This window comes from Ovis aries, chromosome 5 (assembly GCF_016772045.2).
Source record: "Ovis aries strain OAR_USU_Benz2616 breed Rambouillet chromosome 5, ARS-UI_Ramb_v3.0, whole genome shotgun sequence".
Classification (NCBI taxonomy): domain Eukaryota; kingdom Metazoa; phylum Chordata; class Mammalia; order Artiodactyla; family Bovidae; genus Ovis; species Ovis aries.
This window is the reverse complement of record NC_056058.1, coordinates 92,833,138-92,851,660: the sequence shown is the minus strand read 5'-3', so window position 1 is coordinate 92,851,660 and position 18,523 is coordinate 92,833,138. Positions and strand designations below refer to the sequence as shown.

Here is an 18,523-nt window from a genome sequence, read left to right as displayed (position 1 = left end):
AAATATATAACCTCCATGATTGCTTAATTTACTTAAGCAATTTATTTTAACCAAAGCTATCTTATATAAATATTGCAGATTTTCTTAAAATGGTGATAAAGCATGAAATTTCAGAAAAATCACTAAAAATGTAGAACTTAAACCTGTTTCTTAAGAAAACCAAAGACCATCCTATAAAACCTTTAATGACCAACCTCTGAATAATTCATACTGAACCACAACAGTCCCAATTTTTTTATATGGATACTTCTTAATAAGATTGTGGTTGTGACTTATCCAAAGTATTTAACATTTTATTCTATCACTACATTAAGAGCCAACTGCAGAACCGTAACAATTTTTATTGAAAATATTGAAATACTTTTCATTAAAATGTCAGTATAACCAAATAATCTTCTATAATAGCAACACAGCTGCTGGCCACTTTGGTACTTTTTTCCCTGAGGGAGTAATTAAAGAGGGTGTGGTCTCGGGTATGATTTTGAAGAAAGTGGGATAAATGTTTTATATAACAAATGGAACCTGAGTTTCAGCTAAGCTGTTTCGCTTATGAATGCTTATCCCCAGGAACCTTTCTAGAGAGGATGGCTTCCCTGCTTGGCTGGTAAGGTTCCTTTTATAGCAAGTACACTAGCAGGGCGGCTTTAAATCAGCGTACTACCACTGTCTCAATTACACTTAGAAAATTAAACCTCCGCACGGTCTAACTCAGCATGAATAAAAATATTAATGAGGACATTAAGGTTGCTCACTGCATCACTTTTCTCACATTTGCAAATAGACATCTGTGCTATTTTACATTTTAAACAAAACTGGTGAGATTGTCTAAAACCATTCTTGAGAGGACTGAACTCCCAAAATCTTCTTCAAGAAAGAATAGATGTGTACCCCCAGGGCACCCTGAAGCGCCTGCTCGAAATTGCTTCAAAATCTCAGTTTTTATCTCAAAAAATCAAGGGAATTCTGCATCCCATGACAGGAGCACAGACTGCAAAGACCCAGATCCACAAATGATATAAACTTTAATATTGTTGATTTTCTCACCACCACTGAACAGACTGACACTGGGAAGATGACCTTCATTCTCTGCGTCCCTAGAGATCCTCACACCCTGAAGTGAAATATGTGTAGCCTTTCTATTAAAAAAATAAACTGATGGTATAAACTGGCTTTCTGTTACACATAGTATGGCAGTAAATGTTTGAAAAGAACTAGAGAATTATTCCTTTTTCCCCCTTTTTGTTTTTCCTACTCTTATTTTTTTTTAATAGTAAAACAATCCCCCTTTTGTATTTTATGTTTGCCTTGCCAGAAATGGGAGGAGAGGCACAGAGGGAACGGCCCCAGGCACCTTGCTGGCAGCAGGTGTGAAAGGCCAAAGGCAGAGACTCCCTCTCATAAGGCAGCGGGTCTGGAGAGAGCTCTGCCTTCAGCCCTTGGGGACTGTGACATTCCCCGGGTCTCAGGGTCCCCCACCAGCCCTGCTCTCTCCACATGACTCGTAACAGACAGACTGGCCTCTGCGCTAGCGTGGTAGTCATTTCGAGTATGGAAAGCTTTAGGAAGCTCCCTCTGTGTGAGTGCTGTCTTCTAGTTGCACTGTAATTCCATTGCCACCATGGTTTTTTTGCATTTTTTTCCCCCACATTTACTTTCCTTCACTGAGGTTTTTAAACTCTGCTCTGGGATAATTTCACCTGAAAGGTCTTTGAAGGAGTGGCAGGCCGCAAGCAGTGGTAGAGTGGCACTCAACCTAGGGAGACAATGCACAGATGTGGTTTCCAAATATTTGGTTTCAGTGTTGTGCGTCGTGTTTGTTCAAAGCTCCTCTCCATTTACCTTTTGTCTTATTAGAAAATACATTGCCATCGTCTCCTATGAGCAACGCCAGAATTACAAGGATGACTTCAATGCTGAGTATGATGAATATAGGGCCTTGCATGCCAGGATGGAGACTGTGGCTAGAAGATTTATCAAACTGGATGCACAGCGAAAACGCCTTTCTCCAGGCTCAAAAGAGTATCAGGTAAACACATGTGTTCCTCAGTGGACTGTCTTCATATTTTGCCTTCTTCCTTTCTCTGCCCTGCCCATCCCCAGATGTCCTGCTAGCCTTCAGAGCAGGTCCTTTCACAGACCAGCCGCTATGTAGCTTTTGGCCTTGACTTAGACTTAGCTAGGAAAATAAATATTTGAAATAGTTCTTAAAAATAAGTAACACAGTGAGCCTCTAATTCCTCCAATGTAAAAAAAAAAAAAAAAAACACCATTTTTACATAATGTGTATAAAATATATATTATATACTTATATACTTCCCGTGACATAACATGTACTGAGAAAAATACAGGTGACTAAATAGGAAAAAATGAAAAGCTGGATTTGGAATTCATCAAAGTATTTGACTGCGTTACCTACTCAACTCAGACTATAGTTCTTATCAGTTCAGTTCAGTTCAGTCGCTCAGTCGTGTCCGACTCTCTGTGACCCCATGAATCGCAGCACGCCCGGCCTCCCTATCCATCACCATCTCCCGGAGTTCACTCAAACTCACGTCCATCAGGTCGCTGATGCCATCCAGCCATCTCATCCTCTGTCGTCCCCTTCTCCTCCCACCTTCAGTCTTTCCCAGCATCAAGGTCTTTTCCAGTGAGTCAATTCTTCACATGAGGTGGCCAAAGTACTGGAGTTTCAGCTTTAGCATCACTCCTTCCAAAGAACACCCAGGGCTGATCTCCTTTAGAGTGGACTAGTTGGATCTCCTTGCAGTTCAAGGGACTCTCAAGAGTCTTCTCCAACACCACAGTTCAAAAGCATCAATTTTTTGGCGCTCAGCTTATCTGATGCTATTTCCAAAATTACCATTTTGAGTAAATTTATTTATTTTAAACCTCAGTCTGGTATAGAATATTAAAGGGAGCCTAAGACCGCTCAGGTTTGGGGTTTAAGTGAAGAAAAGCTGGGTGCTTCCAGCTAGTCCAGCTACTGACATTTGTTAGCAGGTATTAATCTGTTCTCACTTGCCTGTCTTAAGTGGTAATATTACTATAGCTGACACAGAGCAGAAGAAGCCTGACCTGTCTCCACAGTGTTCTTAGAGCCCTTAGCCAAAGGACTGGTATAAGTGGGAGTTCCCCTCCTTGTGTAGGACAGATAAGTTTGTCACACTTCACAGCCACAAATGGTGTCTCCATCATAGTCCACTGTTGTTCCAGCAGGAACAACAAGCATCACGAAAAAAAGCATCTATGCCCTGAAAGTGAAAGTCACTCAGTTGTGTCCAACTCTTTGCAACCCCGTGGACTCTTCAGTTCATGGAAATTCTCCAGGCCAGAATACTGGAGTGGGTATCCTTTCCCTTCTCCAGGGGATATTCCCAACCCAGGGATGGAACCCAGGTTTCCCGCATTGCGGGCGGATTCTTAACCAGCTGAGCCACCAGGGAAGCCCTAGAGACTCCCTGTGTCTTCTGTCAGTGGGCCTTCACCTTTTACACAAGCTCCCTAAAGTAATAGAAGACTTAGCCACAGGAGTGGGTGGTTGGGAGTGCAAGAAGTTAGTGATACAGTGGTTAGGAGTTTGTTTTTTTTTTTTTTTTTTTTTCTTCTATATAGTTATTTACTAGGGTACCACAATTATATTTAAACTAAAATGTAATTCTAAGAATTGCTTAGTGGTTAGGAGCAAGCTCCAAAGCCAGACAGCTTGCATTTGGTTCCTACCTCTGGTCTACTTGTGTGACCTTGGGAAGGTTACTTGCTTGCCTGAAAATACTCAAAATCCCATCCATAGAGTGAGATGATTAGAGCTATGCAGAACAAATATAAGCATTTGGAAACTGCTTAGATGCATAGTATATCAGGTCATATGGTACATAAAGGTTAGCTCTTCCCTTGCGACTCAATTCTCCTCCCTAGAGGAAATCAGTATTACCAGTTCCCAGTGTATTCTTTCAGAAGGCTGTGTGATTATAAGATATACACAAGTAAATTCACAAATATACCATCTTTAATTGAACCTAAGATGTCATCATCAATAAGATACACCATTGTCTTATGTTCCAGTAAGTTAAGATACTTTATTACATTATCTGATTTCATTAAAAATTCTCAGAACATAATATTTTGTTTCTCCCTTATAAAAAAATGATACCAAACTATATAAAACTGTTTGTACTTTGCTTTTTTCACTGAACAACATATATCTTAGAGAACATTTTTATGTAAGCACATACAGCACTCCCCTCATCTTTAATAGCCTCTTAGGACTCCTTTGTATGGACTAGTGGATGTTTAGACCATGTTTACTTTCTTCTGCTTTACACACAGCGCTGCAGCAAGTAGCCCTGAACATGTGTCATTTCATTCAGGTCCAAGTAATCTGAAAAAAGTATAAATGCTGAGTCCGTTTTGCATTTGCAATCTTAATGGCAGTTGCTAAACTGCCTTCCTTTAAGAGTACACCAAATTACATTCCATCACTAATATTTCCCACACCCTTGCCAATTGCGAGTTATCTGTTTATACCACAAAGAAAAAAAGTTCTCTTCTGATTTCTAATTATTACTTTTCTAGAATGTTCATGAAGAAGTCTTACAAGAATATCAGAAGATAAAGCAGGTAGGTATCATCACTGTTAGTTTTCTGACCTCATTGAGAAAGTATTACAAATTCCATAGTCTTACTCCTGTTTTGTTTTTTTCATCCACAGTCTAGTCCCAATTACCACGAAGAAAAATACCGATGCGAGTATCTTCATAACAAGCTAGCTCACATCAAAAGACTAATAGGTGAATTTGACCAACAGCAAGCAGAATCATGGCACTAGAGCTCTGCTTGGACCAGAAGATGTGAATAAACTTAAGCTTATTTATTTAAAATTCCAAATGAGTTGCTCTCAAAATTCTAAAAAATGAAACTTTGCCTGTTGAAAGTTTCAGTATTAGTAAACTTGAGTTACCTTTTCTTTTTTTCCCTTGTTTTCCCATTTTACTTTGCTTCCTTGCATTTTTGAAGCTGCTTTTTCTGGTCCTTTTTTCACCTTTAAGACTTGTGTTTGTCAATAGAAATGATTTTTTTTTTAGATATTGGGGATCCAGTGTCTGTACTTCAAATCAACTTTTTTCCTTAAAAACTGTGTTTGTCATTAGAAATGATTTTTTTTTTTTTTTTTTAGATATTGGGGATCCAGTGTCCATACTTCAAAGTTACGTATGTTTAAAAAAAAAAAAAAAAGCAGTAACATGCAAGGTGAAATGCTTTTGGATAAACATAAGCCTATTTTCTGACCTTTCTTAATGCGAACTCTTTGCCTTAAATGGTAGAACATTTAGAAATTTGCACAAAATACAAAAAAAAGTTAAAACATTGTTTTGGAGGGTTAAGAAATAGAAAGATGTGTGAGTACATGTATAGCTCTGTATACACACGTGTATATATAGGCTGACTTGATCTAGAACAGTGATCGCCCTGCAAGTTAACCCCCCATTGCAATGGTTGCCTTAAGGTGTTTGCTAGTTGTGTACCTAGTGTGGTTACTCATTAGCTACACTGCTTCCCATTTGATTAGGGCAGTGGGAAGTACACTGTGGCCTACCAGCGTCTGAACGCGTGTGCGCGACCTGTGTGTGTGCAGAGGTGGTGTGGATGTGAGCGTGCATGGAGGAAAAAAGCTGCTACTCTCAGTCGGCCAAACGCTCAGGTGAAACAACTGATGAGTGTTACTGTAGGTGTGTTGTTTTTTTTTTTTTTTTTTTCCTGTCAAATTGCTACTTCTATCATGGAAGACAAAAAGCATTTCCATTTCAACAGTTTGTCAGCTTTATTAATGTTGGGCAAAATTGATATGTTATGAAAATGAAACAGATCTATAGTTTTGGGGCAAAATTATAACATGAAATGTGTAGGTAACCTATTTATATACTGCTATAAAGTATTTTTTGAAGAGAGATATGCAAAGAAGCTATTACCTACATGAAATGTATATTTAAAGAATTTTTTTTTTCATCCTGGGTGCCAGGAATATAAAGCAGAGCGGATATATTTAACCATAACATACTGTGATTCATCAAACAGCACAAACTTTCATTTCATGGAGTTTATCTGTTGACGTTGATTTAAACTATCATTTGTTTTATCATGTGGGAACATAAGTTATGTGGTCAAAAATATAAGGATTTTGAACTAATGTTGATACAAGTTGTGTTGTCTTATCGTATTGTTTTTCAAAGTGCTGCCAGTTTAAAAGGGAAGCATTATGTTTACAAATATGTTTTGAAATGTTTGCCAAAATTTTGGTGGTATCTTTAATAAAGATGTTTGTCTCCAGCATCCAAAAAAAAATATAACTTCGTTGTGTATCGTAAACCAGAAAATGCTGGTATCCAAAAAAACCTGAGAGAGCATGTAGATGGAATTTTGTCTTTGGAGTTCCAAAACATTAACAGGAAAGAGTAAATAATATGGTAAAAGTACATTATTACAAAGACTACAACAGGGCCCTGTGCACTATAACTCTAATACATTACCGCAAAAATTTGATTTCTACATAGCATGGACCTCCTAGGGAATTTGATTTTTTTTTTTTTTTTTTTAAGCATTGCGATCCCTGGTGCTCTTCCTTTTACCTCAGAATTGGTACAATCATTGTGTTCATTGATATCAAACTTTCAGTTGGGGAAAAAAAAAAATAGGAAAAGAAACTTAACTGGGGATAAACTTGGTCCTCACATCATTATGGTGGAGTCTCCTGAGGGATTCTTCCATAGGTAATGACCTCATAGAGGTCATTTCTTAGACATCGTGGCCTTTTAATCAAAGACCGTGTGCTGCTACTTGCTGTGAGTGGTGTTTCTCAAAAGCAAGGTGCTCGGGCCACTTGCATCCCTAAATTAGAATCTCTGGAGATGGGGCCCACATAGCCACATTTTCATAAGTATCCTCCAGGTGACTTCTGCAAGCTAAAGTGTGAGAACCTTTGACTTGGAAGCGACTCTAAACATTTAGGTCTCTAAATCTCAAGGTCTTGAACTGAAATTCAGCTGGGTTTTTTTTTTTTTATGCTCATCTCTCAGCAGATGCAAATCACTTTTCCTCTTAACATCATATGAGGCACCCTCAATTGTTTCACTGCCAGCTCTTACTTTAAAACTTGTTTACAAATAAGGCAAGCCTTCCAGTTGGTTAATTGTTGTCCCTTGGAGCTCCTACCCACCTCCATCAGCACGTCTTCTGGTTTACAAATTGGGTAACAATGGAAGCTGGAGATGCTTTCTGAAAATCCAGGATTGCACACCCACAGACTTGACCACCTACCTATAAAAGCCTTAATTTAGATGTTTGTTGTGTACATTGGGCAGATCCTTGCAAAATGTGTATCTGTCTGTCTTGCAAATTTGAGAGTTGTAAATCTCTGAATCTGCTGTTACCTGAGACTGCATCTCTTTTAAAGATAGGCATAGGCCTATTAAAATATTTATATTTATAACCATCTTTCATCTCCTACTGCAAGATTTTTAGATTCTCTCAAATAATTGCTGCAGGAATGGGTGGCCATGTAGTTACTCTGGTAGAATTTATTTAGGTTTTGTTTTGTTTTTTGAGAGGAATAGGTAAGTGTTAAATAGCATTGTCAAGATGAGACAATGAGTTATTATTTGTTCATCACATTTCACCTAAAATAATTTGAAGCACTCTTGAAGATTTTTACCAACACCCATAAACTAACTCCAGAATGAATGAGCAGCTGATTTAATACAAACCAAAAATAGCATCAACTAGATGTGGTTTTTTTGTTTTATGTGAGGATTTCACTTCCTGCCTTGTTGGTTATGTATTTCCCTTGGAATACTTGAGAGGGGTTAATACTCTCCGAGATGAATGTTCAGAACTTGCTCTCACAGAAGTAATTGGTTTCATCAGTTGATATCATTGCTTCGGGCATTGATTATAAAAATCCAGTATTAACCTTCCTTCATCTCTGACTGATCTTTTAACCTTTATAGGAGTTTTCTTTCCCCTTAAAATATTTCACTTTATTCTGTCAAACAAATGCATATTTTCATGTTTGAAACAAGGTGTTGAAATGAGGTTTAGACACAAACGGTCCATCAGTTCCGACCCTCTGCTTGGTTGCCTTGCCCCTTCCCCTAGTGCGTTCTTTGCTTCTGGAACTTGGCTGAAATTCTCCAGCCAGTTTCCTTGTCTTGCTGGCCCCGTGAGTATTGAGTCACGTATGTGTGGTTTTTGCCTTTACTACTTCTAAGGTTCTTACAGTGTATCACTTGCCTAAGTGTTACTAAAGCCTTCTCTTGTATACCGGATGGGGAAAAAATCAACAGCCAGCTTTGAGAGAAACCTCTTGGGAAAAGATATTAACTGACACAACTAAATGAAGGCAACAGAAGATATTGTCAGTGTCCTCTGTAACCTGAAAACTGAACAAGGCTATGAGGCTCATTTCAAAATATTTTGAAGTGTTAAAAAATCTATACATATATATCTACGCTGTTTTCGGTTGTTCCACCCAAACCGTTTTAAGAAGATAGGATGTCGCAGGGACTCTTCAGTTGTTAACCGAGTTCAGCAGCTGTGGTGGCCCCTGTTCTACACCAATTTCAGTTCAATAAAAATGTTAACTTTGCAGTTCTGGTGCTCGTTTTTCCTTTGTCTCATTTCAAAGCTCTTAATTGTCTTTTTTTTTTTTTTTTTAAAGAAAAGAAATCCCACAACAGTTCTCTCTGATGCCCTAAGGTAAATTGATCTTCCCAGGACAGAGATGTTACTTGCTGGTGACTCTAGAAAGTGGGAACACGGAGTATTTGGTTCAGGAGCCCCTGCTGCTTGTTTTACGAGTGGAGGACATGCCCTCCAAAGGCAGCATCTACTAGGGGAACAGTATTAACAGTTCCTTTTATGGAGGATCTTCTGTTGGTTATCCACTTTGTATGTATTGTCCCATTTCTCCTCACCACAAACCCGCTATCCCTATTTTATAGGCAAGGAAACTGAGGCTTTGGGTTTCCCAGATGGCTCAGTGGTAAAGAATCCGCCTGCAAGGCAGGAGACAACAGCTTCGACCTTTAGGTCGGGAAGATCCCCTAGAGGAGGAAATGCAGCCGGCTCCAGTATTCTTGTTTGGGAAACCCCATGGACAGAGGAGCCTGACGGGCTACAGTCCGTCGGGTGGCAAAAGAGTTAGCAGGACTTGGCAACTAAGCAACAACAAACTGAGGCCTAGAGAGGTTAAGACACTTGCCTGTAAGACAAACAGCTAGTAAACGATGGCGCCTGATTCCACAATCTGTGTTCTTAACCATATCTCCATACTGCCCCCCACCCCCACCATGTGTCATGCCTATTTAGGGTGGGGTCACTGTCACAAAGTGACAATTCCAGCAACACCCCGCAGGCTAGACTCTTAATTCAAAGGAGACTAGAACATGCGTGTTGATTCTCAGGGAGTCAATTCTGTCAGAAATGATAAATTTGAAAGAAGGCCAGGATGCTTTTTGAGGAAATGTGTTTTCTTTTATTTGCGGATGTGTACCATCTTCACAGTGGGCTACTGGAAAGAGACTGGGGACGGTGCAGGCAGAAGGAAGAAACAGGGCTACCGTCCTAGAATCACATCATTTTTTCTTCATATTAAACGGCTGTGTCAGAGACATAACAGGCTCCAGCTCTAAGGGGAATCCAGTGTGAATCAGACATAACCTTCTAGTTGGACCGTTAACATGCAGTTTCTCCAGGTTTTCTGAAGGAAATGGAGGAGGAAGGGGAGCAAGCGTCCACTGAGCACTAGTATTAAACACCCAGAATCGTCCCTGCCAGCCATGATTCCACTTGGTTTATGAGGAGCCTCGGGGAGGAATGAGGTTCCCAGTGGTGTAATTATTTCAACAGCCCTCCCTCCCCCACTGGACACTGGACATTGTACTTGTCTTTTGAGTTCAACTTTTTTCTTCAGCTATAGAGTGAAAATATGCCTTCTTACCAGGGTATGGAAAGGCTCAGTTATCGTTTGCAAAGCACTTGGGAATTCTGAAAACCAGCAATCTGCTGAATGCAACAGGGGAGAGTTTGAGTATTTTCCCAGACCAGGGTGAGTCTGTTCTGATTGCAAAGGGGACAAATGTTGAGAGAAGCTTAAGGTTTCAAGGTGGAGCGTTTGAGGTTTTATTAAATGGCAACCTACATGGACCTGCCCCACTGGTTTTACCTTCCTGAGACTGGGGCAGGAGGCGGGCCGTGGCAGTAGGTGGCTCTGATATTTTGTGATTGCCTAATCCTCAAGTTGGGGTCACATGAATCTGCCATGCAATGGGGGAGATGTTATTTTTGACACCTCCTGCCTAGTTTATTCCGTGGGGCTGGGCTGGTTTGCCTTACTGTAATTAGATACTTGGGACGATTTGGGCATCTGGAGATGAGTGGTAAGAATTCCTTACCTGTTCTGTGAAATAGAGTTCTTGCTAAAGATTGAGCCTACATAATTGATCACCATGTTTGAACTGGAAAGTTGGAGCTTCTGAAAAAAAAAAGCTGACCACTTTCCTATAAGTCATGGACTCCAGGGGGCTGACAGAATCCACTGTGGTGTAAATAGGCCATGTGATCTAGCAGTCTCATCTGCTCCATGATAGGCACCGACCTGCCTTCAGTTCTCCAGAAACCCCTGCCCCTCCCATCCAAGCCTTTACTTAGTACTTGAAGTCCATTCTGCACTCCCACCTCCACCCCCGCTCCCTCACTTAGCTACATCCTCCTCACCCTTAAAGTGCGTATGGGTTCACGTGCATCATGTCCAACTCTTCGGGACCCCATGGACTGCAGCACGCCAGGCTCCTCTGTCCATGGGTTGCCCCTTAAACATCACTTCCTCCAGGATGCATTCTCTGACTTCTCAGACTAACTTGAGTCATCCTGGTCTATGTTCTCTTTCATCTTATTCTTTGTGGCGTTTATCACAATTATAAAACAGAGACTTGATTTGGGGGGGGCTCCAAAATCACTGCATATGGTGACTGCAGTAATTAGAAGATGCTTGCTCCTTGGAAGAAAAGCTATGATCAACCTAGACGGTGTATTAAAAAGCAGAAACATTACTTTACCAACAAATGTCCATCTAGTCAAAGCTATGATTTTTCCAGTAGTTGTATATGGATGTGAGAGTCGGACTATAAAGAAAGCTGAGCACCGAAGAATTGATGCTTTTGAGCTGTGGTGTTGGAGAAGACTCTTGAGAATCCCTTGGACTGCACGGAGATCCAACCAGTCCATCCTAAAGGAGATTGGTCCTGAATATTCATTGGAAGGACTGATGCTAAAGCTGAAACTCCAATACTTTGGCCACCTGATGAGAAGAACTGACTCATTGGAAAATACTCTGATGCTGGGAAAGATTGAAGGCGGGAGAAGGGGACGGGGGATGAGGATGACAGAGGATGAGATGGTTGGATGGCATCACCAACTCGATGGACATGAGTTTGAGTAGGCTCCAGGAGTTGGTGATGGACACTGGCATGCTGCAGTCCATGGGGTTGCAAAGAGTCGGACACGACTGAGCAACTGAACTGAACTGAACAATGTTATTAATTAAACAAGTTCCATGAGAGTAGAGACTGCCTTGTTCACAGGTGTGTCTCCAGCTCCCAGCCTGGTCCCTGGCACATAGAAGGTGCTCAATAGAAATTAACTGAAAGAATGAATGAGGCAGGCTATTCGCATACGTCATTTAAAATTCATGTGGCCAGAGGACTTGGATTACTGCAAAAGCCTGCTGTATCATTCAGGTTTGTGTGCCTTGCCACTATATCATCCCAAAGTCATCATTTAGGAATGAGTTCCTGATGGCAGACTGATTTTACTTTGGGAATCCCTTTGCCATGATTAACGAACGGGACACCTTCAAAGGGTACAGCTCTTTCCAACACTGGCATTCATACCTCTAGTCACCTCTGGAATTTGAACATCTCAATGGCCTATACTGGTTTGGAACATAAAATGAGATGGTTTAGAAAGTTACCTTAATTGTTTACCATAACTGGCAGGTTCTGGCTTCACTTCCAAATTTCAATAGCTTTTCTCCCACTGATGTTTCTTGAAATTTGACATGTGCTTTTTACTGGACTTTTTAATGCCTGGCAATAACATAACTTTCCAAGCAGTAGACATTTTGAGTATAATCAAAGGACTTTGGTTTTCCTGGAAGGACAGAGCTAGCTGAGCCTGTCTAGGGCACCTAGAACCAACAACCATCTTCATTTTGTAGATGAAATTTTTAACTGGCAGCCACCAGAGCAGGAGACCCTGGGAGCTCACATTCTTCCTGGGGAGGCCAAGAACAGCCCAGCATCCACTGCTGGGAAGTGACAGGAAGACAGGGAGGAGGGGAAAGTGCCCAACAAGAAGCCACAGAACCAGTGGTCCAGAGCACGGAGTCCAGCTGCAGAGCCATCCAGCCTCAGCTTCCCACTGAGTGGAACAGTACCTACCTCAGAGGGTTGTGATAATATATATCTAGAGCTGTGCTCAGCAGCTAGTAAGTTTTCTGTTGGTTTTTTATTTTTTTGCTGTTTATTTTCTAATTGCCTCCCCAGTGACTCAGCCGGTAAAGGACCTGTCTGGCATCGCAGGAGACGCAAGAGACACAGGTTCGAGCCCTGGGTCAGGAAGAGCCCCTGGAGAAGGGAATGGCAACCCATTCCAGTATTCTTGCTGGGAAAATGACACAGCCAGATGAGCCTGGCGGGCTACAGTCCACAGGGTCTCAAAGAGTCAGACACGACTGAAGCGACTAACTCTTATTTTCTAATTATTTCTTTCCATCTTTTATTTCAACCTGGGGTGGTGGGGGGGGGGGGGCAGGGGGGGGGGGCGGGTCTTATAGCAACGTACCTGACAAACCAGAAGCCAACCAGAACTGAAAACCCTCTTAGATTTTTGCATAACAGTGACTGAGCTCCTGTGGTAAAAAAACGCAACCTAGAGTCTCTGCTCTTTCAAAGTCTCTGCTCCTGAGTGCCCTGCAAAATAAGCTTTCTCAGTGAACCTTTTCAAGCACCACGTTAGCTTCTCTTCACATCCCGACTACCAGTCTCTCAGATGCGGTGCGGATGTGTGTATTCCAAACTAAAGCTTCACTTTTAACATTCTCTCTATTAATTTTCTTTTCCACGTGTTTTCATTGGGGAGAGTTTTTAAAAAGAGCCTTGCATACAAGTCTAAGTGCTTCTCATCAGCTAGTTACCAGAGGGGGTTGACACGGTTCATTTCGGTTATGAGGCTTTGGGGAAAAGGCTCTTGAGAAAACGACTCTCTCAGGCCTGCAGACTTGCCCTTCCCCTCTCAAGGATCAGAGTTCAATTTAAGGCAGCCTTGTCAAAGGGGTTGCCAAGAGGGCCTCCAGGGCTCTCGCTGCCACCTGAGCTACAGACTCTGCAGCTGAGAACAGCTGTAAGGGGGCACTGGGGACTGCTGGCAAAGCGCCTCCCGTCTCTCCCCATTTTCCCTTCCACTCCTGCCCCTGTTGACGAGGCTTTATGCCACCATGGCCAATTATCACCACCCACCTGCTCTTCCCTTAACTCCCTGTTCTCATCCCAGTGATCTGTCCTGGCTCCTCCCTTCTGCTAACTTGCACATCCTATCTCTTTGATGAAAGACGTCTCGGCTTACCGATAGAAGTTCCAAACTGGCAAGCAAGACACGCAGACTCTGGAGGTTAAAGTTCCTTGTGATATAGACAGCGGAGTGGCACATGGAGTCCCTACCTGCCGGGGCCAAGTCCTGGTTCTGACATTTACCCATCTCGCCCAGGACAACTCGCCTACAGTCCTGAATCTTCCTTCCGTCATCCCCGGTGAGTTAGGACAGTATCTAACTTGGTTAGATACCCTGGTTATGTAAGGCTGAAATGGTTACATAAGGATGGTTATTAAGGTTATGTACCATGGTGAATTCAGGATGACGTAAGAGATTCTTGCCTCCAGCTAGAGGGACTGGTGGCCCGGTCCCACGTACCTACTTTCATGGCTGTTTCTCTGTCCCCAGAGATGAAAGCTCTGGCAGATCTAATTCCTCTAGGACAGCGCATCTTAGACGAGAAGCCCTGGGGTCACCTTCAGCGTAGGTTTCATGTTGGTAACCAGGAAGTCCAGTCTGCTATCACAGCCAAAATTCTGCAATGCATTTAACATGAATGCTTCTCCGCTCTGCTAGCTTATGCCTGCTTTAGGGGGGAAGACAAATGTTTCTCAGCACCTGTCCCCCTCCTCCCACCTCTCAGTTCCCCCCCAGCCCCAGCCCCAGGGTTGAAGAAGCAGAAGGCAGGGAGGAGGTGTAAGGGGGAAACTATTCGTCCTTGGCTTGCTCTAGGCACTGTCAGAGCCAGGCCCAGGGGCCTGGGACAGCGCCCTGCCGGGCCCTCCAGCCTCTCCCCCAGTGCTCTCAGAGCCTCTCCTCTGCCGGCCCTCCAGGAGCATGCCCCTGCCCACTCCTTCAGGCAGGAAGCCAGCAGCTTAGAGCCCTTTCGCAAGACCCACACCGACATGCCACCTAGAGGTGCTGTGTTTGGTCTCTAATCACCCTCACGGCCCAGCCACACACACAGATCAGCACTTGGGCCCTGCAACCTTCACAACCGCAGAGACTTCCAAACGCATAGCTCCCCTCTGCTGTAGGTCCAAGGGAGTTTTCAGACATAAATCAGTTTCCAACCCCCTCTGTGTCCCCTAGACTTGTAGAGTCACAAATCAAGTTTTCTTTTTCACTTTCCTGGAGTGCGATTACATGTAAAAAGCTGTATATATTTAATGCGTACAACTCAGTGAGTTTGAGGATAAGTGTGTACACTGCTGAAGCCATCAAGGCCGCAAACACATCCATCACCTCCCAAAGTCTCCTCTTGTCCCCTTTATTATAGTCATTTGTGTGTGTACCCGCATGGAATAAGAATACCTAATATGGTATCTGCCCTCTTAGCAAATTTTATGTAATACAGCACTGTTAGCTATAAGCACTCTGCTGTGTGGCGGATCTCAGAACTTTCCTTGCATTGCCGAAGCCATGTTGCCTCTGGCCATCACCTCTCCACCTCCACCCCCATCCCAGGCCCTGGTAACCACCATTCTACTCTGCCTCTATGAGTCTGACTATCGTAGACTCCACATACAAGTGAGAAAACAAAGAATCTGTCTTCCTCTGTCTGGCTGATTTCATTTCGCATAATGTCCTCCAGGTCCATTCATGTTCTCACAAATGGAAAGACTTTTCTTGTTTAAGGCCGACGAATCCGTCCCTGTGTGTACACACTGCATTTTCTTTGCCCATTCATTCATCTGTGAGCATCCAGGTCATTTCCCTATCTCAGCTATCACGAATGTGTTGCAATGAACATGGGCGTGCAGGTATCTCTGTGAACTTTTTAATAATTTCCATCCCTTTGGGCAAACATCCAGAAGTGGGATTGCTGGGTCATATGGTAGTTCTATTTATAATTTTTTAAGGAACTTCCATACTGTTTTCCATAGTGGCAACACTAATTTGCATTCCTACCAACAGTGTACCAGGTTCCCTTTTCTCTGTATCTTTGCCAACATCTAAGGGATCTCTATGAAGCCACTCTCAGCCCGTGGGGAGGGGAAGCACACTCTCAACTCTTCACAGAAAGCCTCTGATTTCCCATGTCAGCTGACTTCTCAGCATCAACCCCTTCTGCCAGTGAGGGGCCAGGAGCTACAGGGAACAGGACTGGGTTTTCTGATAACCTCCTCTATAAGCCCAGCATCTTGCTTTATACCATGGGGGTAGATGCCGTCTATCGTCTTGTGACTTCAGCCCACGCTGTCAGAACTAGTCCTGTGTTAAACCCTGTCATATACACACAGGAGTTCCTCCACCACAGAACTCACGCTTTCATCCAACAAAGTTATGTGCACCTGGGCACTGGGCTAGGTGGTGGGAAGATACCACTGAGCAGGACAAATGCGAACTACACAAATTATTTCATTCCAATGTGGTAAAGGCTGCAAAATAAAAGGGTATCTCTGAGAGTGAGGAATAAGGGGACGTGGGGCAGTGAGGGAAGAGGGCAAGGCCTTCTGGGGAACTGGCTAAGGTTGAGGAAGAGACGGTACCAGGAAGAGAGAACATGTCAGAAAGGCCCTGAGAAGAAGGCCTTCAGCATCGCTCACTGACTGTATGTTCATGCAAATCGCTTCTCATTAACAAGCCCCATCATTTAGGGTCTTGCTTTTCTGCTGCTGAATGTTGAGCTTTAAGCCAACTTTTTCACTCTCCTCTTTCACTTTCATCGAGAGGCTCTTTAGTTCTTCTTCACTTCTGCCATAAGGGTGGTGTCATCTGCATATCTGAGGTTATTGATATTTCAATAACTTTTGAAAGTTATTGTTTTAAGCCACAATATTCTGAATGTTGGCTTAAAGCTCAACATTCAGAAAACGAAGATCATGGCATCTGTTCCCATCACTTCATGGGAAATAGATGGGAAATAATGGAAACAGTGAGACACTTTATTTTGGGGGGCTCCAAAGTCACTACAGATGGTGACTGCAGCCATGAAATTAAAAGATGCTTGCTCCTTGGAAGGAAAGTTATGACCAACCTAGACAGCATATTCAAAAGCAGAGACATTACTTTGCCAACAAAGGTCCATCTAGTCAAGGCTATGGTTTTTCCAGTGGTCACGTATGGATGTGAGAGTTGGACTATAAAGAAAGCTGAGCACCGATGAATAGATGCTTCTGAACTGTGGTGTTGGAGAAGACTCTTGAGAGTCCCTTGGACTGCAAGGAGATCCAACCAGCCCATCCTAAAGGAGATCAGTCCTGGGTGTTCATTGGAGGGACTGATATTGAAGCTGAAACTCCAATACTTTGGCCACCTGATGCAAAGAGCTGACTCATTGGAAAAGACCCTGATGCTGGGGAAGATTGAAGGTGGGAGGAGAAGGGGACAACAGAAGTTGAGATGGTTGGATGGCGTTACCAACTCAATGGACATGAGTGTGAGTAAACTCCGGGAGTTGGTGATGGACAGGGAGGCCTGGCGTGCTGCAGTCCATAGAGTCGCAAAGAGTCAGACACAACTGAGTAACTGAACTGAACTTTCTGTTGCTGAACTTGGTTCTCTCCATTGCAGCTTTGCCCGTGCTAAGCGATTCTGGGGAGATAACATCCAGAGAGGCCCGTACATGGTTCCCTCCTGAGGTGAGGCCCCTGTAGGTTATTGCCGCTCAGAGGCGTCTGAGTACTTGACGTTCCTTCCTGGTGGCCTCCTCCTGCTGCTACTAAGCTCTGAGAAAAGTTTCCAAAATTGAGAGACACCAATTGAGTGGCCAGTGGCTCCCCAACCGGTCCATGAGCTTTCACAGGGGAAGGTGTGGGCTGGGGAGGATCAGTGACTGCCTTTCCCAGGAATCGGGGAGCCCACCGTCTCCCCTGAGGCTGGTGCCAAACAAGCACACAGGGAGCCCAGGCCGGCAGGTACCCACCGCCAGGGGAGGCATCTGGGGTGATGGCAAGAAGTCTTGGTCATGATGACAGAGCCCTATTGGCCAGAGGCAGTTTCTCTGTGGAAAAAAAGAAATAACATCTGTACTACTGAAGCTGCCTGCCTATTCTCTCTGTTGTCAGCAGTCAGGGAAAGCATCTGTGGTGTGACTCTAACAAGGCAACTGGTGGGCAAGCAGGATACTAAACAAGAGTGGAGAGAAAGAGATCCCAAAAGGTTAGGGAAGCTGAAAAAGGTGCTTCAGACAATAAAATAAGGTAAAGCAGGGAGGCGAGGGGGCTATTTGCTTAAAGCCCACTTTACAATGGACAATGCTTTGTGCCTTGTCCAGGCTCTTCCGCAGGTGTCCTCAATTAGTCCTCCCCTTAAACCCTTTAAAGCATGAAGTGGGACATCCCTCCAAGAACAGGCCAGAGGGTCAGGTGGCATCATGTCTAGGACAAGAACGCAACTCTTGCCTTTCCCAGCTGACACCCCTAGTGCCCGCCATGTCCTGCCAGTGCTCCTTGCCCTCCCAGACTTGGTGCTGATCCCCCACATTTACCTGGTGACACGGGCGCCCCAGGTCGCCTTGGAACTGGTTTTCCTCTAAGAGTCCTGGAGTAAACCTCTTTTTACAGGGTGTAAGATATGCATTTCCCTAGCTGAGCTCTGGGCCAGCTATTTTCCATTGCCTGGGCCCTTCCACCCAGGCAAATGCCTCAGTCTGCTCTCTGAAACCCAGCCTTCTGCTCTGTTAACCCCACCCTTGAATTCGGGCTGTTCCACAGATCACTGATGGTGCCCCCCGGCTTCCTCCACTATCTCAACCATCCCTTCCACCTGTATTCTGCCCAGAGGTGGGGTGCGCTCCATCACAGTCAGACCAGGTGCCCACCTAAGTGACAACAGAATCTTAAGGGACACTTTCAAGTTACCAGATAGCTTTCTAACTCACTGCCCATAACTGGTCATTCAACAAAAAATCACCTTGTCCTTTATCTTTTCTTTTGTT

At 43.5% G+C, this 18,523-nt stretch overlaps 1 protein-coding gene across 1 annotated transcript in view; it reads left to right on the top strand.

Annotated features, from left to right (window-relative positions):
* ELL2 (elongation factor for RNA polymerase II 2) overlaps positions 1-8,640 on the top strand; it is a 75,108-nt gene extending 66,468 nt beyond the window's left edge. The window contains exons 10-12 of the mRNA XM_027970525.2: positions 1,855-2,026; positions 4,573-4,617; positions 4,709-8,640. Coding sequence (XP_027826326.1) covers positions 1,855-2,026; positions 4,573-4,617; positions 4,709-4,825 — 334 coding nt within the window. The 3' untranslated portion in view covers positions 4,826-8,640. The remainder of the gene's footprint in view (positions 1-1,854; positions 2,027-4,572; positions 4,618-4,708) is intronic.
* The last annotated feature ends 9,883 nt before the right edge of the window (positions 8,641-18,523 follow it).